The following is a 23,948-nucleotide window of genomic DNA, read 5'->3' as shown; positions in this document are numbered from 1 at the left end:
TTTTTGTATATGGGGTCATAGTTTGTTCTTTTCCTTTGTGTTTATCTGTACAACCAAGTACAATGATGTTCTTTGCCTTCATGTTAGTACCTTTCTCATAAATAAGTTGTCTACATATATTTGCATCTGTAACTGGACTGTGTTTTAGTTCATTGTGCTAATACTATACTGTCTTGATTGTTATAGCCTGAAATCTGGTAGACCAAATCTTCTGACATTGTTCTTTATCCTTTGGCCTTTAGCATTTCCAAATACAATTCAGAATTGTCAAGTTCCAAAAGTCATTTTGGGATTTTGATTGAGATGGCTTTAAATTATAAATTATAGGTCATTTGAGAATCAACATTTTGTGATTTTATCTAATCCTTGTAAACTGCGTATCACTCCACTTATTTGAGTCATCTTTCATTTTTGTCAATAACCTTTCATAGTCTTCTGAGTAAAGGTTTCATACATGTTTCCTTAGAATTATTCCTTTTTATTTTTTATGCTATCATAAATGACACATATTTTTCAAATTTTTATTTTCTAACTTCTCATTGCTAGTATAGAGAAAAGCACATGATTTTTCTATTTTGACTCAATGTCACTTTCTTTTGGTTAGTGTTAGCATGATATATCTTTTCTGTCCTTTTACTTTAACCTAGTTGTACCTTTCTATTTAAAGTGGGTTTTTGCGGGTGCAGTGGCTCACACCTGTAATCCCAGCACTTAGGGAGGCCGAGGCAGGCAGATCACAAGGTCAGGAGTTCAAGACCAGCCTGGCCAACATGGTGAAATCCTGTCTCTACTAAAAATGCAAAAATCAGCCAGGTGTGGTAGCGAGCACCTGTAGTCCCAGCTACTTGGGAGGGTGAGGCAGAAGAATCGCTTGAACCCGGGAGGTGGAGGTTGCAGTGAGCCGAGATCATGCCATTGCACTCCAGCCTGGGTGACAGAGCAAGACTCTGACTCAAAAAGAAAGAAAGAGATGAGAGACAAAGAGAGAGAGAGAGAGAAAGAGACAGAAAGAAAAGAAAGAGGGTTTTTGTAGAAAGCATATAGTTGGATTTTGCTTTTTATTCAGTGTGACAATATTTGCTTTTTAATTTGGATGTCTACACCACTGACATTTATTGTGATTATTTATACAACTGAGTTTAAATAACAGCATCTTGCTATTTGCCTCCTTTTTACCCATCTATTATTTGTTCCCCTTTACCTCTTTTTCTGTCTTCTTTGAATTTATCGAGTTGTTTTTTTTGTTTGTTTGTTTTTTGTTTGTTTTTTTTTTTTTTAGACAGAGCCTCACTCTGTTGCCCAGGCTGGAGTGCAATGGCACGGTCTTGGCTTACTGCAACCTCTGCTTCCGAGGTTCAAGGAGTTCTCCTGCCTCAGCCTCCTGAGTAGCTGGGACTACAGGCATGTGCCATCACACCTGGCTGATTTTTGTATTTTTAGTAGAGACAGGGTTTCACCATGTTGGCCAGTCTGGTCTTGAACTCCTGACCTTGTGATCTGCCTGCCTCGGCCTTCCAAAGTGCTGGAATTACAGATGTGAACCACCATGCCCAGCCATGAATTAATTATTTTTATGATTCCCTTGTACTTCCTTTTGTTGCTCTGAAAAAAACTTTAGTACCAGTATTCACTTGATTGCTTACCTCAGAAACCCAGGATTATTTTTAGTGTGTTTTTCTCCCCTGTATCTATTTAGTCATAAGATTCTGTTCGTATTTCTCTAAATAGCTCTATAATAAATCCTTTTTAAAAAAAATTCCTACTGCTAGATTAATTTTGTTCATATGCTTATCTCTTACCTATGCATTTGTTATTTCCTTACTGGTTTCCCTTTCTTCACACTTCAATTATGTTTTAAGACTCAGTTCTGTTAAAAGTTTTCAGCAGCCATCCAGTGTTTGTTCTAGAGGGAATAGAGGGAAACTGCAGGAGTCATGTGTACCAAATGAAAGTCTTGACGTTTGCATTCTTCTTGTAGCCCACCTTCACCTATTTTGCCCATCTCCAACCACCCCTCTACCTCACATTTTACATTCTAGTGATACTGATCTACTTACTGTCCAAACATATAGCATGATTTCTTCAGCCTCTGTGCCTTTTGCTCTACCGGAAATTATCCTTCAAATCTTAACATTTTCTCTGTGAGACCTTCTTTTTTGTTTTTTTTTAAACCACTAATTCCATTTACAACCCCCATATATATATATATATATATATATATCTCCTATATATATACTATATATATATATACTATATATATCCTGTATATATACTATATATGTATATATATATATCCTATATATATCCTATATATATCCTATATATATATATACAGTACTTTAAGTTCTGGGGTACATGTGCAGATCTTGCAGGATTGTTGCATAGGTACACACATGCCGTGGTGGTTTTCTGTCTTCATCCCCCCGTCACCTACATCAGGCATTTCTCCCATGTTATCTCTCCTCAACCTCCCCGCCCCCTGGTATCCCTCCCCTAGCCCCCAACCCCTAAAAGACCCCAGTGTGTGATGTTTCCCTGCCTATGCCCATGTGTTCTCATTGTCCAACACCGGCCTATGAGTGAGAACATGTAGTGTTTCGTTTTCTGTTCTTATGTCAGTTTGCTGAGAATGATGGTTTCCAGATTCATCCATGTCCCTACAAAGGACAGGAGCTCATCATTTTTTCATGGCTGCATAGGATTCCATGGTGTACATGTGCCACATTTTCTTTGTCCAGTCTATCTTTGATGGGCACTTGGGTTAGAGCTAGGTCTTTGCTATTATGAACAGTGCCGCAATGAACATACGTGTGCATGTGTCTTTATAACAGAAAGATATATAATTCTTTGGGTATATACCCAGTAATGGAATTGCTGGGTCAAATGGAATTTCTATTTTTAGATCCTTGAGGAATTGCCACACTGTCTTCCACAGTGGTTGAACTAATTTACACTCCCACCAGCAGTGTAAAAGTGTTCCAATTTCTCCAAATTCTCTCCAGCATCTGTGAGACCTTCTTCACTTCTCTTTGGCTGAATTAGGAGTTTCTGCCTCTCTAAATTTTTCAATTTCCATATACTTCACTAGAGCAATTTATGTACAGTTGACTCTAATAATATGGGTTTGTATTATGTGGGTTCACTTATATGTGTATTTTTTTCAATAAATATATTGGAAATTTTTTTGAGATTTGTGACAATTTGAAAAAACTTGCAGATAAAACGTGTAGCCTAGAAATATGAAAAAATTAAGACAGAGGTATGTCATTAATGAATAAAATATATATAGATAATATTCTATCATCTACTAACATAAAATATACACAAATCTATTATAAAAAAGTTAAAATGTATCAAAACCTGTGTACACAGTCACTTATAGACTGTACGTGGAGTCATTCTCAGGAGGAATGCAAAAAAACATAAAGATGCAGTATTAAATTATAACAGCATAAAGTTAACTGTAGTGCATACTGTACCACTATCATAATTTCAGAGCCACCTCCTATTGCTTTTGTGACGAGTTCAGGTGTTTCAGCTACCTGTGTAAAACATCATGTGACACTGGTCATCTCTGCATAAGCAGTTTGTCTCTCCAGTAAATTGCATATCACAGTAAAAAGTGATCTCTTGGTGGTTCTCGTGGAGGTTTCATCATGTTTCATGCAATACTGTAAACCTTGAGTAACACCATGAGGCCCATGCAAAGTGCCTGGAAGTGCTCCCCAGAAGCAAAGTCATGACATTGTACGAAAAAATTATATTGCTTGATATGTACCAGGGATGGAAGTCTGCAGCTGTGGTTGCCCCATTTCAAGATAAATTAATCCAGTATAGGGACCATTGCACAAAAAGAAAAGGAAATTTCTAAAGTCATCATGCAGCTGTGCCAGCATGTGCAAAAACTTGGTACTTTTTGCAGAATATCTTTTTATCTGTCATGGAAAATGCAAGTTTTATGTGGGTACAGGATTTCTGTAAGAAAAGCATACCTGTAGACTCTAATATAATTTGAGAAAATAAAAAGTCATCTTATGACAACTTAAAAGGAAAATGAAGGAGCTAAATAAAGCTGGAGAATTTAATGCCAACAAAGGATGGCTTGGTAATTTTAGAAAGAGATTTGACTTTAAAAATGTCAGGATAACAAGAGAAGCAGCTTCTATTGACCAAGAAGCAGTAGACAAGTTCCAAGATGCCATTAAGAAAATTATTTAGGAGAGGCTGGGTGTGGTGGTTCACACTTGTAATCCCAGGACTTTGGGAGGCTGAGATAGACGGATCACCTGAGGAGTTCAAGACCAGCCTGGCCAACATGGAGAAACCCCGTCCCTACTAAAAATACAAAATTAGCTGGGCATAGTGTTTCATGCCGGTAATTCTGGCTACTCTGGAGGCTAAGACATGAGGATAGCTTGAACCTGGGAGGCAGAGGTTGCAGTGAACCAAGATCGCACCAATGCATTCCAGCTTAGGTGACAGAGTGAGACTCCATCTCAAAAAAAACAAAAAGAGGAGGGGAAAAAATTATTTAGAAGAAAGGATATCTGCCTGAATAGGTTTTTAATGTAGATGTAAGTTCTGTCTTCTGGGGGAGGAAATGCCACAAAGGACATTTATTATTAAGGAAGAGAAGTGAGCACCAGGGTTTGATGCAGAAGAGGATAGGCTAACTACTGCTTCGTGCAAATGTACTCAGGTTTATGATCAGGACTGCCCTTATCTATAAAGCGGCCAACTCACGAGACTTGAAGAGAAATGATAAACACCAACTGGTAGTCTTTTGGTTGTGCAATAAGAAGGCCTGAACAAGGAGAACCCTTTTTCTAGACTGGTTCCATTGATACTTTGTCCCTGAAGTTAGGAAGTACCTTGCCAGTAAGAGACTGCCTTTTAAAGTTTTTTTTTGATATTGCACAATGGCTCTGGCCACCCAGAACCCCATGAGTTCAACACCAAAGGCATCAAAGTGGTCTCCTTGCCTGCAAATGCAATGTCTCTGATTCAGCCTCGAGATGCATGCAGTCATAAGGACCTTTAAGGCTCATTACACATGAGTACTCTATGAAAAGGATTTTCAGCGCAATGGAAGAGAACCCCAATAGCGAGAACATCATGAAAGTCTGAGAGGATTACACCATTGAAAATGCCATCATTATTATAGAAAAAGCCATAAAAGTCATCAAACCCATAACAAGAATTCCTACTGGAGAAAACTTTGTCCAAATGTTGTGCATGACTTTACAAGATTTACAACAGTCAGTCAAGGAAATCATGAAAGATATTGTGGATGTGGTGGAAAAGGTTGGGAGTGAATGGTTTTAAGATACAGATCTTGGAGAAATTCAAGAACTAATAGACACCACACAAGGGAAGTAACAGAAGATGACTTGATGGAGATGAGTGCTTCTGAACCAGTGCCAGAAAATGAGGAAGAAGACACAGCAGAAGCAGTGTCAGAAAACAATTTGACATGAGATAATCTGACAGAAGGGTTCTGATTATTCAAGACTGCTTTTGACTTCTTTTATGACACGGACCCTTCTATAATATAAGCACTGAAACTAAAGCAAATGGAAGAAAGATAGATACTGTATAGAAACATTTTTAGAGACAAGAAAAGCATAAAAAAGTGGGAGAGAAATTACCACTTGTTTCCATAAAGTTGACCAAGTTTGCCCCTCCTGCCTTCCCTCCCAGCTCCTCCATCTCTTCTGCCTCTGCCATCCCTGGGAAGACAAGACCAACCCCTCCTTTTCCTCCCCCAACTCAGCCTACTCAGTGTGAAGATGGTAGGGTGAAGACCTTTATGATGATCCACATCCACTTAATGAGTAGAAAATACAATTTTCTTTTTCTTATGATTTTCCTAATAACATTATTTTTCTTTAGATTACTTTATTGTGATAATACAGTATATAATACAGCATATAAAATATGTGTTAATTGAGTATGTTATTGGTAAGTCTTCTACTCAACAGTAGGCTATTAGTAATTAAGTTTTGGAGGAGTCAAAAGTTATACATGGGGCCAGGCATGGTAGCTCATGCCTGTAACCCCAGCACTTTGGGAGTCTGAGGTGGGCAGATCACTTGAGCCCAGGAGTTTGAGGCCAGCCTAGCCAACACAGTGAAACCCCATCTTACTAAAAATACAAAAATTAGCCAGGTGTAATAGCACATGTCTAAAACCCAGCTACCCAGGTGGCTGAGACACAAAAATAGCTTGAACCCAGGAGGCAGAGGTTGCAGTGAGCCAAGAGATGCAATGAGTCTCACTCTGTCGCCATTGCACTCACTCCAGCCTTGGAGACAGAGTGAGAGTCTGTCTCAAAACAAAAAGAAAAGTTATACATGGATTTCCAACTGTACATGGGTGAATGCTCCTAACCTCCATGTTATTCAAGGGTTAACTGTAATTGAAATTCTTCATTTTCCTATTCCTTTCTAGGATATTTTATAAGTTTCTTGTGGTTCAAACCACCTTCATCTTAGATAAACAATAAATATTTGTTGAATGAAAGAATAATTGGATTAACAACAGAGGCTTGTAGCAGTTAGTCTATCATCATGTGATTTAAAACTTTACTTTTGAACATACATCCAGCACATATGTATTGTATGCCCAATATGCAACAGCCACAGTGGAGGATTCAAACAAGATTTGATCTTTGCCCTAATAGACCTTGTGGGTTACAACTGTTTTTTCCCAGAGTCACACTTTTAGGAATAAAACATGATATATGCAATTTTGAAAGAAAAGGAAGATCTGTTAGTAGTCACCATTTTATGACTCAGCAGTTCTTTGTAGGCATTCACCCAATAAAAAATTTGGAGTGGACTAGGGAAAATATTTTCTAAGATGACGTATTTCCCCCACCTTGTATAAAAAGAAAAAAATTGAGTTTAATATTAATAATTAAAGTTTACTTACAAAACACAGGAGATGGAGAAAATGTACTTTTATTTATTTTTTTCTATAGGAGAAACTAAAACTTACCTATGAGGAAAAGTATGAAACTCTGGAATCCCAGCTGAACTTTTTGAGGTAAAGTGAAATCATCCACTTATAGTCACACCAAAAGCATAATGACCTTAAAATATATTTCAGTGTTTGCTGAACTATTTTAGTCATTATCAGACTTACTTGATGACATTTTATGTAAAATATAAAAAATTTCCTTAGATTATTAAAGGATAAAAGGGCCTAAAATTGAGTTCTTTTCCAAATCACACTCCTGTTTCCTCATTAGTTATATTTGTTTTCTCATAGAAATAAGAATCACTAACTGCTCTTGTAGAAATTATGATATTAAAGCAAAATAAATAATGAAAGCACTTCAGTTTTCAGATTATAAGTATTTTTTCTCTGTAGATAGTGTTCATCTAATTTTTTTTTTTTTTTTTAGTCTGAGTCTTTCTCTGTCACTAGGCTGGAGTGCAGTGGCGCAAACTTGGCTTACTGCAACCCCCACCTCCTGGGTTAAAGTGATTCCCCTGCGTCAGCCTCCTGAATAGCTGGGACTACAGGTGCGTGCCACAATGCCCAGCTAATTTTTTGTATTTTAGTAGAGACAGGGTTTCACCGTGTTGGCCAAGATGGTCTCAATCTTTTGACTTCGTAATCCTCCTGCTTTGGCCTCCCAGAGTGCTGGGATTACAGGCATGAGCCACCGCACCCAGCCTCATCTAATTTTAAAATTACAATGATAATATAATAGTTTGAGTATTTGTATGATGAATTTGAGTATATATGATGAATCTTCATGTAGTTGTTATAGAATCTATTTATTAGAGATCCCAGTAAGACCTATATAGTACAGGTTAATCGTTAGTGGTTTATGCATAATGAGTAGAAAAAGACAACAGGAATTAATATTTTTGTTGTTAAAGATTTTTTTAAATAGTGGTAATGAAGTATTTCTAAATCAAATAAACTTTCAAATACTGTGTATAATTTTATTTTAATAAGTCCAATTTAAAATTAATTTTAAAATCTTACAGGCCATATCCTACCTAGAGACGTAACTAGAGTAATACTAAGAGCCAGAACTCAGCAAGATGCAGTGGCTCACGCCTGTAATCCCAACACTTTGGGAAGCCAAGGCAGGCATATAATTTGAGGTCAAGAGTTCAAGACCAACCTGGCCAACATGGTGAAACCCTGTCTCTACTAAAAATACAACAATTATCTAAGTGTGGTGACACGTACCTTTAGTCCCAGCTGCTCAGGAGGCTAAGGCAGAATCGCCTGAACCCAGGAGGGGGAGGTTGCAGTGAGCCAAGATCACTCCACTGCACTGCAGGCTGGGTGACAGAGGGAGACTCCATCTCAAATAATAATAATATAATAATAAAAGCCAGAGCTCATCACTTTAATTGTATATGCTTATTTGTTTTTTAAATGTTCTTATGTTTTTCATAGATGACCCTGATTAGTTTTAGGATTTCTCTAGAGATTTTTACTTTTTCATAAAGAAACGTAACATTTTAAAACTCTAATTTTTGCTTTCATGCTTTTTGTCCTACTTTATTTTATTTTTTATGACTTGATTCTTCAGTTTTTGAAGTAATGTATTTCTAGATCACTGTACTTATGGGAATGTGACATATTTTGTCTCATTCAGAGTCCAGATATTTCATCTTTAATTATATTAAATACCAACTTGCAATGAACTAGACTTTGTTCTCTTCATCCTTCTGTTTCTTCATTTTCTTTTGCTATAATTTAAGATGATTTAAAAAAGCATTTCTTAAAAAAATACAATCAGTCTTCTTTTTAACTTTCTGTTTTGCCATTTCTAGTAACCAAATCTACTTGAGTGTTTTGAGTTTGGAGCCTACCGAAGTTAGTAATGGGGACCCTTTGACTTCGGAATGTGCATCCCAAGTTCTTTCTATAAAGCTTTTGAAAGTCAGACATTCTCTACAAGATACTGAAAAAGAAAACTTCTCAAGTTTGTTATTATTTTGGGGATAGGGTAGAAGCAGCTCCTTTTTTCCCCCTCAACTTTGGAATGCCATTAAATTAGCTTTTTTTTTTTTAATCCTTAGATTGCCTGTGGGCCTTTTCTGCCTCTCCTGGGTTGCTTGAAAGCCCCCAAAATCTCAACAGTTGTCTGACAGCCAGGCTGTTGGCTTCTCCTGTGTGACAGGGAGCCAGCTAAGATGGCCATAACCCCTGAGCACAGACGCTGACAACGACAACAGGGAGTGGGCTGAGGTGGAGGTCAAGTGCCTGCCTTCCGTAGTCTCCTGATTCAGCTAGAAAGTTTTTTTTTTTTTTTTTTTTAAATATAGGCCGGGTACAGTGGCTCATGCCTGTAATCATAGCACTTGGGGAGGTCAATGCAGGAAGATCATGAGGTCAAGAGATCGAGACCATCTTTGTCAACGTGGTGAACCCCGTCTCTCCTAAAAATACAAAAATTAGCTGGACGTGGTGGTGCGCGCCTGTAGTCCCAGCCACTTGGGAGGCTGAGGCAGGAGAATCACTTGAACCAGAGGCAGAGGTTGCAGTGAGCTGAGATGACACCACTGCACTGCACTGCAGCCTGGGTGACAGCAAGACTGTCTCAAAAAAAAAAAAAAAAAAAAAATATATATATATATATATATAGAGAGAGAGAGAGAGAGAGAGAACAAAAAGAGACATCTAGGCAGGGAAGCTCAGTTACCAAGCTGACTTTACCACAGCTTTACTGGGATAAGGTAGGAAAACACAACCCATGCATCAGTCATTTAATCCTTAGAAAGTCACTTTGGAGAAAAACTTCATCCAGATGTGAGCTGATAGAGTAAACACCAACAAACATCACACCCACACCCACACTCACCCGTCCCCCACCCCGCCATTCTGCAGCCCTTTGTTGAGCAGCCCGCATGTTTCCGGCTCATAGCTACTACCTGTGAAGGCTTATGACTGGCTAGTTCTGGGTAACTTCCTTCTGTTGCTTACTTTGTTTTGAAACAGCTTTTTGTAGAATTTTGTTATTACATAATTTGTAATGTTTTCCTTCTGAAGAAAAATGGGCAGTAACAAACTAGTGATGGATAAAAATCCCTGGTTTCGTTGTTGTTGAGACAGAGTCTTGCTCTATCACCCAGGCTGGAGTGCAGTGGGGCAATCTCGGCTTACTGCAACCTCTGCCTCCCGGTTCATGCAATTCTCTGCCTCACCCTCCTGAGTAGCTGAGATTACAGGCATCCACCCCCATGCCCACCTAATTTTTTTTGTATTTTTAGTAGAGATGGGGTTTCACCATCGTGGCCAGGTTGGTCTTGAACTTCTGATCTCGTGTTCTACCAGCCCCGGCCTCCCAAAGTGCTGGAATTACAGGCGTGAGCCACCACACCCAGCAGAAAATCCATGTTTTTTTATATGGACTTTTAAGGTACTCTAAAAATTTTAAGAGGTTAATACTTGAAATAAGGTATTTTCCTCACCCCAAGTATGTTGTGTTGTTACATTAGCCTACCCCTTTATTAAGAAAAACTATTTGGGATTTAAGTTTGGAGTTTTATTTTTGTTTTGTGGTTAATATAGCATTAATGGAGATGGGACCCTGTGACTAGAGAGCCAGTATCAGGCAGACTCTAATCTATATTAAAATCTTACAAGAACCTGAGCTAATTATTCAATATATTCAAGTCTCATCATGTTCAACATGTCAATCAGGATCACCCCACCAAAGTTTCAGGATTGTGGTAAAAATAAGACATTGTGTGTAAACTAAAGCAGAATGTGAACGCCCATAAATGACAGCAGTAGTTAACATTGTGATAATTCATTTTAAAATCATGTCATTTTACCTGGTCATTTTCTGGAATTTTTTCCCCCCTCTTTTTAGGAAAGACTTAGCTGAATATCAGAAAACCTGTGAAGATCTTAAAGAGCAACTAAAGCATAAAGAGTTTCTTCTGGCTGCTAATACTTCTAACCGTGTTGGGGGTCTTTGTTTGAAATGTGCTCAGCATGAAGCTGTTCTTTCCCAAACCCATAATAATGTTCACATGCAGACCATTGAAAGAGTGATTAAGTAAGTATGCTTCTACGCACGGAGTCTTTGGCCATATGGAAAATTATGTCTTTAAAGGGGCATTGTGTTCTTTTCACCCCATGCTAAGTCACATGTGATTATTGTTTGTCTTCAAATACAATGAATTTTAAAAGGACTCCCTTGAAGACAAATGGGTAGGTTCTGCCAACTATGGGAAACCATGTCACTTTGAACAAATAATAGTATCTCTTGGTTTCAGTCCATCTTCAAGTGAGAGAATTGAACTAGACAGTCTTTACAATTCTGTCCAGTTCTATGACTCTATAATTACAAGTCAATACTATTCTTAACAAAACTAGATGTAATAGAAATTCTTTGGTTTTGCCATGTCTTGGATTTTTCTGCTGTACTTCAGGTAGAATGAGTTATTACCACATCTTCATCATGTGTCTGTTGTAAGGAGTATTATAAGGATCCACTGTATCCCAGTATTGCTATTTGAGGGTTAACTAAGAACACATTCCAGATGACCTTTTGTGTTGTCAGCATTTCCATCTAGGCTGAAGTGAAACAATTCTCTGTGTACATCTATTTTTGTTCTATTTTCACTATTCCAGAGGAAGCCTTTTCCTGTGAAAATTTTATTCAGTTGAAATTGAGAATTATTATGTAATGTAGAATCCAGTGGTAGTTTATAGTGTATGTCCTTCCATGCCCCTACTTTTCCCTGTGCCCACCTCTCTCTGTCTGCTCTGCTAACTTAAATAACCCCAAATCACTTCCTTTTAGAAGTCGCTCACCAGCCCTACCCCATTTTGTCCTTAATTGCCTTAGGTTCCTTTCTTGTGTGATTTTATAATATATCGTGTACACCTGGAGGCAGCAATTGTGTTTTGTTTATTTCCGTAGCCCTTGTTCCTAACAGATTGGCTGGCTGGTTGTAGGCACCCAGTAAATGTTTGCTGTTCATGTGACAAGGCATCCTGGCATTTACTGCTCCACAGTCAGTGAGCCTCCAGTTGGAATTGGTGTGGAGGAGTGACATGACTGTGGTCATTAAGGTCAGACCAATTTTTCTCCATTCCTGACCTTCAACAAATGACTTTTCTTCTCTGATCCTGGAGTCTTCTGTTGTTTGGAGTAATAATACCTGCTTCTTGAGATTTAAGATCTTTTGGGGATTTTACGGAGACAGGTTAGCCTGTGACGAGGAGAACTGCTTTTGAAGCTGGCTGCTTGGGTTCATTCTGGCCCCACTGCCAACTTACCGTGGCATCTTGCAGAAGTTACCTAAGCTTTTTGTGCTTCAGTTGTCTCATTTTTAAACTAGTGATACCAGTAGTTTAAAACTCATAGAGTTACCTGAGGGGTCACTAGAGAAAACCTATGTAGTGCTTAAAACACTTGCTGACATACAGTAAATGCTCAATAAATAAATATGAAAACCATTCTGTACCTTCCATTCTCCCAAGAATGATCAATATGTCTTGTAGCTGTGGGGTCAACACATGACTAACCTACTGTTGGTGGCGGGGGGCCGGGGGGGCATGGGGAGTGGTTTGTTGCTGTGGTTTTTGAGTTGGAGTCTCACTCTGTTGCCAAGGCTGGAATGTAATGGCACAATCATAGCTCACTGCAACTTCGAAGTTCTGGGCTCAAGTGATCCTCCTGCCTCAGCCTCCTGAGGAACTGCAGGTACGTGCCACCACACCCAGCTAACTAAAAATTTTTTTGGTAGAGATAAGTGTCTCACTGTGTTGCCCAGGCTGGTCTTGAACTCCTGGCTTCAAGTGATCCTCCCACTTCAGCCTCCCAAAGTATTGGGATTATAGGCATAAGCCACCATACCTACCTAACCTACTGATTGTTATATGAACATAGAATTTCCAGTGTGGACTGACTGGTAGTTTTTATGATCTATACTGCTTGGTTCTGTTTTTGTTAAGTATTTTAATTATTAAATATGTTGTTAATTTATTCATATATATTCAATATAACTATTAAATATATATTAAGACCAGGTGTGGTGGCTCACACCTGTAATCCCAGAACTTTGGGAGGTCAAGGTGGGCAGATCACGAAGTCAGGAGTTCAAGACCAGCCTCGCCAAGATAGTGAAACCCCATCTCTATTAAAAATACAAAAATTACCTAGGTGTGGTGGTGGGCACCTGTAATCCCAGCTACTCAGGAGGCTGAGGCAGAGAATTGCTTGAAACAGGGAGGCAGAGGTTGCAGTAAGCCAATATCACACCATTGCACTCCAGCCTGGGCAACAGAGCAAGACACTATCTCTAAATAAATAAATAAACAAATACAGACTATTTTCAGATACAACTAACACATGTAGTGAACATTTCTTATTTTATTTTATTTTAAGATGGGGTTTCACCATATTGACCAGACTGGTCCCGAACTCCTGACCGAAGGTGATCCACCCACCTCGGCCTCCCAAAGTGCTAGGATTACAGGCACGAGCCACCACGCCCAGCCAACATTTATTATATGTCAAGGACTGTACTAGGCAATTTAAGAACATAATTTTTAAAAATCTTAATAAAACATTCATGAGGAAGATTATTACCCCAATTTTATAGTTAGGGAAATTGAGGTTCAGTGAAGTTAAAAATTTGCCTGTTTATATTTGAAAAAAAAAAAAAAGAACAGAACTATACCTTACAAAAATAAATTCATGGCAGTTTAAAAGTTCAGATATAATTCAGACTATAAAAGCATTAGAAGTAAATATTAAAAATATCTTATAGTTGCAGGTTATAGTCCAAAGGATGACATGAAAAGTGGAAGTCATACAGGAAAAAAAGATACATTTGTTTCTATTAAAAAAATAAATTCCCTTACAATAAAACATTACAGGCCAGACGCGGTGGCTCACCCCTGTAATCCCAGCACTTTGGGAGCCCGAGGCAGGCAGATCACCTGCGGTCAGGAGTTCAAGACCAGCCTGACCAATATGATGAAACCTCATCTCTACTAAAAATACAAAAATTAGCCAGGCATGGTGGCCTGCATCTGTAATCCCAACTACTCAGGAGGCTCAGACAGGAGAATCACTTGAACCCCGAAAGCAGAGGTTGCAGTGAGCTGAGATTGTGCCATTGCACTCCAGCCTGGGCAACAAGAGCAAAACTCTGTCTCAACAAAACAAACAAAAAGCATTGCATATTCAGTTAAAAGTCGGAGAAAAAATATTTGCACTATACATAACAAAAGACCAATAGAATAAATAATTTCCTTTGAAACAAACAAAATAGACAAGCTGCCTAGTTGCAGAGTAGGTAAAGAATAGAAATTAGTGAGCAATAAAAGAGGAAGATGTCAGCATATGAGAATGTATTTATTAGTATTTGAGGAAATACAATAAAAAATATTAAAACCAACCCATCAGACTGACAAAACAGAACAAGATTGACAATTGCAAGAGTTGGTGAGGTCATAAGCAAGTATTTTCATACTCTGCTGGATTCATAAATTAGTAGAAATACTTTGGAAGTAAATTAGCGGTTTATTAATATTCAAATTGTACCTTTCACTTTTCAAAATCTACCTTCAAGAAAAAACTCACGCACATGCATAATGGGGCATGTATAGGAAATGTTTTTTGCAGCATTGTTTTAATGATGTGAGCATGAGCAACCTAAATGTCATTCAAAGGAGAGTAACTAAACATGGTTTAGATAAACTATGAAATTTTGTGCATAGTATGAAAAACTGAAGTAGTTCTATGTGTACTAATGTTGGGCCATCTCCAAAATATATTGTTGCAAGAAAACAAAACAAAATGGCTGAAGATACATCTAGTATGAAACCTCTTGCATTTTTAAAGTCCGTATACAACCATACTACATTTTTCTCCTCCTAGGTTCATAGACATGCATAGAAAAAATATTTGAAAGAGTATATTTAACAGTGATTACCACTAGAGAGGTGGAAGAAGGCAATGAAATTGAAAGGGTGTCAAATAGATCTTTAACAATATTGGTAACTAATTTTACAAGGAGAATATAGTTTAAAAATTAATTTTAGAAAGAAAGCATATTAAAAGTTGCACATAAACATAGTCAGAGTTTAAAACTAGGTAGTCTAGCAAAACTTATAAGCCAGACACAGTGGCTCATGCTTGTAATCCCAGCACTTTGGGAGGCTGATACAGGAGGATCACTTGAGGCCAGGAGTTTGAGACCAGTCTGGGCAACATAGTAAGACCCTGTCTCTACAAAAAATCTTTTTAAAAAGCCTAACCAACAGATAACAGGTTACTATGTTGCCTTTCATATTATCCTTCTAGATTATGAAAAAATATTTTTAAAGGAAGCTATATGTTTAGGTTGCTTCTAAGCCTGGCAGTCATTCAGAAATTAAGATTCTTGATCAGTTATGTATTCTTTTGTCTCTATCCTAAATTTGAACTCTTAGCCTCTTAAAGTAAATGTCAACCAACTTAGTTCAATTTTCTGCCTTGTCAGCATATCATTGTCTCATGTTCTGCATTTATAACAGAAAGGTTATTAAACCTATTAACACTGAACAGTTTCTGCTTTTATTGTCAACAAATTTTTTTTTCTGTATCATTCTCTTGGCCTAAGCTGGTGTTCCGTTTCTTAAACTTATTACTGCAGAATGCTGAATATTGAGTGCTATGCTAATCTGAAGAGCGTCCACCTCCTTTTAGGTTTGGATTTCTAACTTTATGTATAGTTAGAAGCCTGACCCCTCCATAAGCTGTTATATTATCTGAATAACTTGGAAGTTCAAAAATGATACCTTAAATATGATAAATCAGAAGTTTCCTGGTAAACGTCGTATTGTGACAGCAGCTTTCGGCCCCCTTGTTATATCCTTTAGCATGTAATATTTTGAACATATATTCATGACACAAGCATGGCTTGATGGCCAGGCACAGTGGCTCACACCTGTCATTTCAGCACTTTGTGAGGCTGAGGTGGGTGGATCACGGGGTCAGGAGTTTGAGAGCAGCCTGACCAATATGGTGAAACCCTGTCTCTACCAAAAATACAGAATTAGCTGGACGTGGTGGTGTGTGCTTGTAATCCCAGCTACTTGGGAGGCTGAGGCAGGAGAATCGCGGGAACCAGGGAGGTGGAGGTTGCAGTGAGCCCAGATCACGCCACTGCACTCCACCCTGGGCAACAAAAGTGAAACTCCGTCTTAGAAAAAATGGCTTGTATAGTTGACAAGGAGGAGATCAGGCATGACTTGGAGACCAGGCCACCCGTATGTTTCTGGTGGTTTGTTACGACTCAGGGGACTTTTTGGAGAATATGCTTAACAACTGTTGATGACATTGGATATCTTTTCTACGTTGATTTGAAGTCTTCATGTCATTTCTGACCTTTTGCTTTTCAATTGGGCCTCTTTATGTCATAAGGGAGGTAAGAGTAACAGTAACGCCTTTTTCTTGCTTAATGATCAAAATACTTTCACATGGTAATCAAGATGGACCTGCTTTAAATTTCTTTCTGTGCCTCATAGTACGTTGGAGAAGTTTCACTGTACTTTTCAAAAAAGAGAAATGATTCCAAGGGCACTATTGTGGGGCTTTAGTCCAGCTTGTGATTTTGGAGTGGATCATTGGCAGTGCTCTGCAGAGTTGGCTTTAAAAGACTTCAGCAGGAACTTCCCAGAAATGAGGAACAAAGAAATGTTGTAGTCAGCCTTCCAGACTTTCTTTTTGAAAGCAGTATAGTAACACTTATTAGTGATGCCTAATAATGCTTAAAATTAATAACAACTGGAGTAATTTAGAAATTATAAGACATTTCTTAGGCATTCCACATTTCAAGATGAAGCGCATGCATATACATGAGACCAACTCTTTTGCTTAAACACTTGGCTGAGTTTATTAAGGGACTTTCTCAGTCCTTTGGCCCTGACTGTTGCACTAAGTTTCTTAAATATTACATGCTCATTAGTGCATGTAAGTATGTGCTTTTCACCCCAGAACACTCATGATCTTTACGTCATCTTTCTGCTCAGCTGTTTTTTCATCTGGATCATGGAATGTTGCAGGGTTAACACAGTGTGCTGGCTTTGCTTCAGGAAGCTCCTTGATTACATTCATCAGCACATTCACATGGTGTTTCCAGGCACTCACAGAGCTTTTGCCATGGAAGATGGTAATTTGGAGAACTGCTCTTTCACTCTCACATTGCTATGCCATGTGTATCTGTACAGCTTCCCATTGTGAGATCCCCATTCAGGTGTGGCTCTGGGTTGGCTCTGTGGACTCTGTGGACTGCGGGATCTAGAGCAGGACTATAGCTAACTGGGCAGGTACCCTGGGTGGCTGGAATCAGCTGTTTCTGAAAGCCAGATTAAGTAGCAGTGTTAGACCTAAGGGAGAAGTGTGGGGCTGAAAAGTGAAAGATCAAACTAGATGAAGCCAGATGAGCATAGGAATGGAGTAGGAAGCAAGGCCTTGTGTCAGGACAGGGGACTGCCAGCCCAGGGCTCTTTGTAAAAAAAACTTTTTGTGGGAGTGCTTGCTATTTGGTCTATGGACTGGCTGAGTCAAAACAAAATAAAACCAAAACCAAGATTTAGTTACACCTGAGTGGATAAGTGGCTAATCCTAAATTGCCACAATGACTACCAGAAGGCTCCCAGGTGAGCTGAATGCCACCTTGAAGCATGCTTGCATTTGCCTTACAGAAAGGTGGAGTGTGTGAGCCCAGTGGTTACGCAGAGTTCAAGTCTAATTGTTTTGTGGTCTCACTGTCGAATGATGGGCTTCACAAGACATCTGTATATTGGAGTTTTATCACTGATAATTTTCTGTGTTTCCATAGTCTAAATTTGGTGAGTTAATATTCCAAAACACTTTCAAACCAGAGCAACTGAACTCTAGTTTCTAATTTAAAATAGTTAGATGACGTTTTCAGTTTAGATCATAAAATATCAGAACTGAAAGGGAGCTTTACTTCACCTCTTTTGACACCCTTCTATAGCAGACTCTTTATTCATTTATTTGTTTTGCTGTTGTTTATTCTTTTGAGCATCTACTCTGTGACATACACTACTCTGGACAAGAGGATATTCTGAAAAGAGATAAAGTATATGAAACACAAGTCTCCCATAAGAAGCAGTTTGTTAGGTTTTTATCCTGTTGTGATCTGTCTGTTTGCATACTTATAAACACTGAGCTTTTTTCATCATTTGCTCTGTCACCTAGGCTGGAGTGCAGTGGCATGATCTCGGCTCACTGCAACCTCTGCCTCCCAGGTTCAAGCAATTCTTGTGCCTCAGCCTCCCAAGTAGCTGGGACCACAGGTGTGCATTACCACACCCAGCTAATTGTTGTACTTTTAGTAGAGATGGGGTTTCAGCATGTTGGTCAGGCTGGTCTTGAACTCCTGACCTCAAGTGACCTGCCCACCCCAGCCTCCCAAAGTGCTGGGATTACAGGCGTGAGCCACTGTGCCTGGCCTTTTTTGTTTTCTTCTTATTTGGAACTTTGGCTTTGGTGATTGTATGGTATCAGGAACAGATAAGAATCTCATTGAATGGTTACTTTTGCTCTTCATTAGGTCCTAGAGATTTAAGAAAGGTGAATGTAGGATGCCTATCTTGGCTTGCTGTCCCTAAAGAGGGAATTTTTCTTTTCTTCTAGAATCATAGGTCCTAAGTGGATTGCATATTCTTGATAAAGCCATGTTATAGAGCTTTTATGGAAATGCAAATAGATACACATTCAATTTTGCTGGTGTTTATTTTTTACTTGGATAATTTAATCCTGCCTTGATTCTTCCACTTTTTCACATAGTAATTGTGTTTGATTATATTTGATCAAAACAATTTACTTCTTTTCATTTCCTTGGAAGAAAAATTAAGTTATTTTTATCAATTTAAAATAAATCAGGAAATTCTAAAGTGAAGATCTGTCTTCTTCCATGAATTTTATATTTGTAGCATTTTATTCTTTTCTTAAACAAAAGAGGTTTTATGAAACTGCTAATAATTGTAACTTGGTTCAGTATTACATATTTCTTCAAATGTGGCTGCTTTCCAAATACCACAAATAGTTCACTTTATTTTTAAGAGATGTTTTAAATTGAATCATTGGTTAACTCCGAAAGTAATTCAAGCAGAATTCATAATATTCTAAACTATGACTCTTTAAAACTTGCTAATTTTTTTTTTCAAATCCTAGTTGCCTTTTTTTCTCATAGTTTAGAACTTTGCAATGAAAAGAAAACTGCAGGAATTTATTTCAACAAAATCTGAAACTGTGGTTTAAACTTCAGCTCTTTAACAAAACAGACAATAGCATATGTAACAGTCCAGCATACATATTTTGCTTTCTGTGTCTTGAAAATTTCCTGCCTCGCTTTCTCTTTGGTCTAGTGGATATTTTTATTCAGCAGATAAATTCCAAATATCCTAGAATATTCTACATGGGACTTATTTAATCTATGAGATTGTATCCTTGCTATTTTACATGCCAGAGCATTTTTGGCATTCGGTTAACTTCTACCCCCAGTTAACAGCTTAGCATAGAGTACTTCTGAGAATTGCTGAGAGGGGTGGGTCTTGACAACGATAAACCCCAGTGGGATAAGATTGTGTTAAATTGTCAATATTATATGCGTAACCAGGGGATTGGAGGAGTTCAGCAGCACTAACCATTGAACAACAAGTGTTCATAAGTAACTGAAAGAATGTAATTGAAAGAGAAGGGCGAAAAAGGATTATGGAGAAAGATAGAAAGGAAAGGACATATATTTGTTCAAGTAAATGAGAGGAGAATCTGCGGCATGACAAAGCCTTAGTCCTTTCTTAAAATGTTGACTGCTACCATGAGATACAATTCCTACCTTCCCTACTTTGTGGCATTTTTTTCTTTTCGGCACCTCCCCCCACTTTTTAAAAACGAATTTGCTCTTTTCTGGGCTTTGCCCTGCAGCCCTCTCCACAATAGACGATTGTCGCCTACAGAGGCAGTGCTGCCACCAAGGCTCTTAGCCTTTCTGGCTGCTCTGCCTGCCGCTTGCCAAGTGAGGACAGAGGGTCTTTCTCTGGGGTGTGCTTTATTTAATATGTGCTCAGCCGACCTACCCTGGCTCTTCTAATACATACTAATGCATTTTTCTTCCTGACTTATGAGGACATGATCGTTTGATCATTTCTTGTTTTGAATGTTCTTTTTGTGTTGCAGAGAAAGAGATGACTTGATGTCTGCACTAGTTTCTGTAAGGAGCAGCTTGGCAGAAACGCAGCAAAGAGAAGCAAGTGCTTATGAACAGGTGAAACAAGTTTGGCAAATATCTGAGGAAGCCAACTTTGAAAAAACCAAGGCAAGTCTAATAAGATGCAAATAAAGGCATCTTTCTTCTCTTTTTTCTTCTGAGTGTTTGTTTGGTTATTCTTCTATAACTAAACTCTGTTTTTCAAACACACAAAGTGAATTATTAGTCTGTTAATGTTGACTTCTGAATTAAGCAAATTTGCTATTTGGAGAATTCTTATTCCTCTGCAAATGCTCTTGTTATATCACTGTTGAGAGAATTTAGTACAGCATGACACTTTGAGAGACCTATATGCTTAATTTTTTTATTTGCTGATAATTTGCAGCGCTGCAAAAATCTTAACATCCAGGCATTAGTTTGTGTATATTCACATATGGCTAAAGACAGATGCTTTTCCTCAATAACTGGGAAGTTGTGAGAAAATCCAAATACCAAAGAAATAATATATACATATTTAGTAGCATCTTTTTTTTTTTTTTTTTTTTTGCGATGGAGTCTCACTGTTGCCAGGCTGGAGTGCAATGGTATGATCTTGGCTCACTGCTACTTCCACCTCCCAGGTTCAACTGATTCTCCTATCTCAGCCTCCCAAGTAGCTGGGATTACACACACATGCCATCACACCCAGCTGATTTTTGTATTTTTAGTAGAGACAGTGTTTCACCATGTTGGTCAGGCTAGTCTCAAACTCCTGACCTCAGGTGATCTGCCCGCCTTGGTCTTCCAAAGTGGTGGGATTATAGGCGTGAGCCACCATGCCCGGCCTTAGTAGCATCTTTGAGTCTGGACTTATTATAAGGTAACTGAAACATACTTAATGAGAATAACAGTTTATACTTAGTGATGAGACAGTGTTAATAGGCACTTGGAATAACAGGAGGTTTCTGTGGATTCATTGCTATATTTGGGGGCTGCACCGTAACCATTAAAGTTGCATGTATTTTCCCTAGACATGCTAGCATACAATTCAAGTGCTTATGGCCACATGTAGCTAATATTGGACAGTGCAGATATAGGACATTTTCATTATGAAAAGCTTTGTTGTATAGCACTGGTCTAAACCATGTACTAATCTCAGTGTTTTATAAAGATATTAGGGCTAAATTACTGGGTATATACACAGAGGAATATAAATCATTCAGCCACAAAGACACATGCATGTGAATGTTCATTGGAGCATTCTTTGCAATAGCAAACCTAAACGAAGGAATTGATGGAATCAACCTAAATTGATGAACTCAGTCTAAATGTCCATCACTGACAGATTGTATAAAGAAATGTGGTACACAAACACCATGGAATACTACGCAGCCATAAAAAGAGCAAGGTCATGTCTTTTGCAGAAACATGCATGGAGCTGGAGGCAATTATTCTTAGCAAACTAATGCAGGAACAGAAAGCCAAATACTATGTATTCTTACTTGTGAGTGGGAGCTAAAATGTAAGAACTTATGAGGACAAAGACGGAAGTAACAGACAGTGGCATCTGCTTGAGGATGGAGGGTGGGAGAAGGGAGAGGAGCAGAAAGGATAACTATTGGGTACCGGGCTTAATACCTGAAATAATCTATACAGCAAACCCCTGTGACATCAGTTTACCTATATAACAAACCTTCACAGGTACCCTGAACCTAAAATAAAAGTTAAACAAATGTTAGGGATCTTCAATTCTGTATTAAGCCTCTTGTCAGCCATTGCTATATCCATTTGTCTTTATCCATAACTCTTCCCATTTGACCCTCATGCCTTCTGAGACTTAGGTTCAGTTATGACCAAGCTCGCCAACATACTGTTTCCTCAAACTGTCCTTCCATTTCTTCAGTGGTTCTAGCTCTAGCTGGCCCTCGATACCATTCCTTTTACAACCACCAGCAAGTGAATGCCCTTTGCCGGTCATTTCATCTCATGTGGATGTAATGGGGGAAAGAGCAGTGCTTCACTCCTCACTGCCATTTCCAGCGCTCGGTACGGCGCTTACGTTCAGGTGCTATTCCTCTTTGAAATTAGGTTACCACTCTGTGTTCATCTATTTTTCCTGCTATAAATAAATAGCTGAAGGCAGGGTGTGGTGGCTCATGCCTGTAATCCCAGCACTTTGGGAGGCTGAGGTGGGCCGATCACGAAGTCAGGAGTTCAAGACCAGCCTGACCAATATGGTGAAACCCTGTCTCTACTAGAAAAAATACAAAAATTAGCTGGGCGTGGTGGTGGGTGCTTATAGTCACAGCTACTGGGGAGGCTGAGGCAGGAGAATTGCTTCGACCCGGGAGGCAGAGGCTGCAGTGGGCCAAGATTGCACCACTGTACTCCAGCCTGGGAGACAGAGTGAGACTCCATTCCCCCCACAAAAAAGAAAATAGCTGAGACTGGGTAATTTATAAAGAGAAGTAAGTGGTTTATTTGGGCTCATGTTGTGCAGGCTGCCTTTGAAGCATGGTGCCAACATATGCTTTTGGTAAGGCCTCAGGAAGCTTTCACCTTGACAGGAGGCAGAGGGGAGCAAGCATCCAAGGGAGCAGGACTGAGAGAGGAGGAGAGGTGCCAGGCTCTTTCTAACAATCGGATCTCAGGAAAACAAATAGGGCACCAAGCCAGTCAGGAGGGATCCACTCTCATGACCCAAACACCTCCCACCAGGCCCCACCTCCAACATTGGGAGTCACATTTCAGCATGAGAGATTTGGAGAGGACAGGCATCCAAACCATAGCACACTCCTCTTTGAAATCAGTGTTGTCTTTCTTCTCCCTAATCGATAAAATCTGTAATTTGAGAAGATGCTCTTTGATCCTTTCTATTTTACTTTATTTTTATTTTTATTTTTTTGAGACAGAACTTCACTCTTGTTGCCCAGGCTGGGGTGCAGTGGCATAATCTCAGCTCACTGTGACCTCTGCCTCCCAGGTTCAAGTGATTCTCCTGCCCCAGCCTCCTAAAGGGCTGGAATTACAGGCATGCACCATCATGCCTGGCTAATTTTGTATTTTTAGTAGAGACAGGGTTTCACCATGTTGGCCAGGATGGTCTCCACCTCCTGACCTTGAGATCCACCCGCCTTGGCCTCCCAAAGTGCTACAACTACAGATGTGAGCCATTGCCCAGCCTGGCTGGCACTTTTACCCACTAATACGCTCTGATCAGAAAACTGGATTTCACGCCGTCCTTCACCCTTGACTTTTAACCAGTCACTAAGTACAGATCTGAGTTTCTAATGTTTTCTTAAATTCTTTCCCTCATTAGCACTTTTCTTACGGAAGCTGTGATCGCTGGATTTATCTATTCCGTTTTTCTTCCTAGCTTGTCTCCCCACCTTCCTTACATTCCCTACACTGTAGCCAGAAGCAATCTTTTTTTTTTTTTTTTTTGAGATGGAGTTTCGCTCTCGTTACCCAGGCTGGAGTGCAATGGCGCGATCTCGGCTCACCGCAACCTCCGCCTCCCGGGTTCAGGCAATTCTCCTGCCTCAGCCTCCTGAGTAGCTGGGATTACAGGCACGCGCCACCAGGCCCAGCTGATTTTTTGTATTTTTAGTAGAGACGGGGTTTCACCATGTTGACCAGGATGGTCTCGATCTCTTGACCTTGTGATCCACCCGCCTTGGCCTCCCAAAGTGCTGGGATTACAGGCGTGAGCCACCGTGCCCGGCCCAGAAGCAATCTTTTTTAAAG

At 39.2% G+C, this 23,948-nt stretch overlaps 1 protein-coding gene across 10 annotated transcripts in view; it reads left to right on the top strand.

Annotated features, from left to right (window-relative positions):
• Positions 1 to 23,948, top strand: part of SDCCAG8 (SHH signaling and ciliogenesis regulator SDCCAG8) — a 249,716-nt gene that overhangs the window by 40,546 nt on the left and 185,222 nt on the right. For all 10 annotated transcript variants that reach the window (XM_032242401.1, XM_032242400.1, XM_032242406.1 and 7 more), the window contains 3 exons: positions 6,983 to 7,047; positions 10,850 to 11,038; positions 20,192 to 20,330. In XM_032242401.1, the coding sequence (XP_032098292.1) occupies positions 6,983 to 7,047; positions 10,850 to 11,038; positions 20,192 to 20,330 (393 nt within the window). The remainder of the gene's footprint in view (positions 1 to 6,982; positions 7,048 to 10,849; positions 11,039 to 20,191; positions 20,331 to 23,948) is intronic.

This window comes from Sapajus apella, unplaced genomic scaffold (assembly GCF_009761245.1).
Source record: "Sapajus apella isolate SASKATOON/1434 unplaced genomic scaffold, GSC_monkey_1.0 scaffold49, whole genome shotgun sequence".
In the NCBI taxonomy this organism is placed as follows: domain Eukaryota; kingdom Metazoa; phylum Chordata; class Mammalia; order Primates; family Cebidae; genus Sapajus; species Sapajus apella.
Note: the sequence above shows the minus strand (reverse complement) of the source record. Positions and strands in the feature narration are given on the sequence as shown.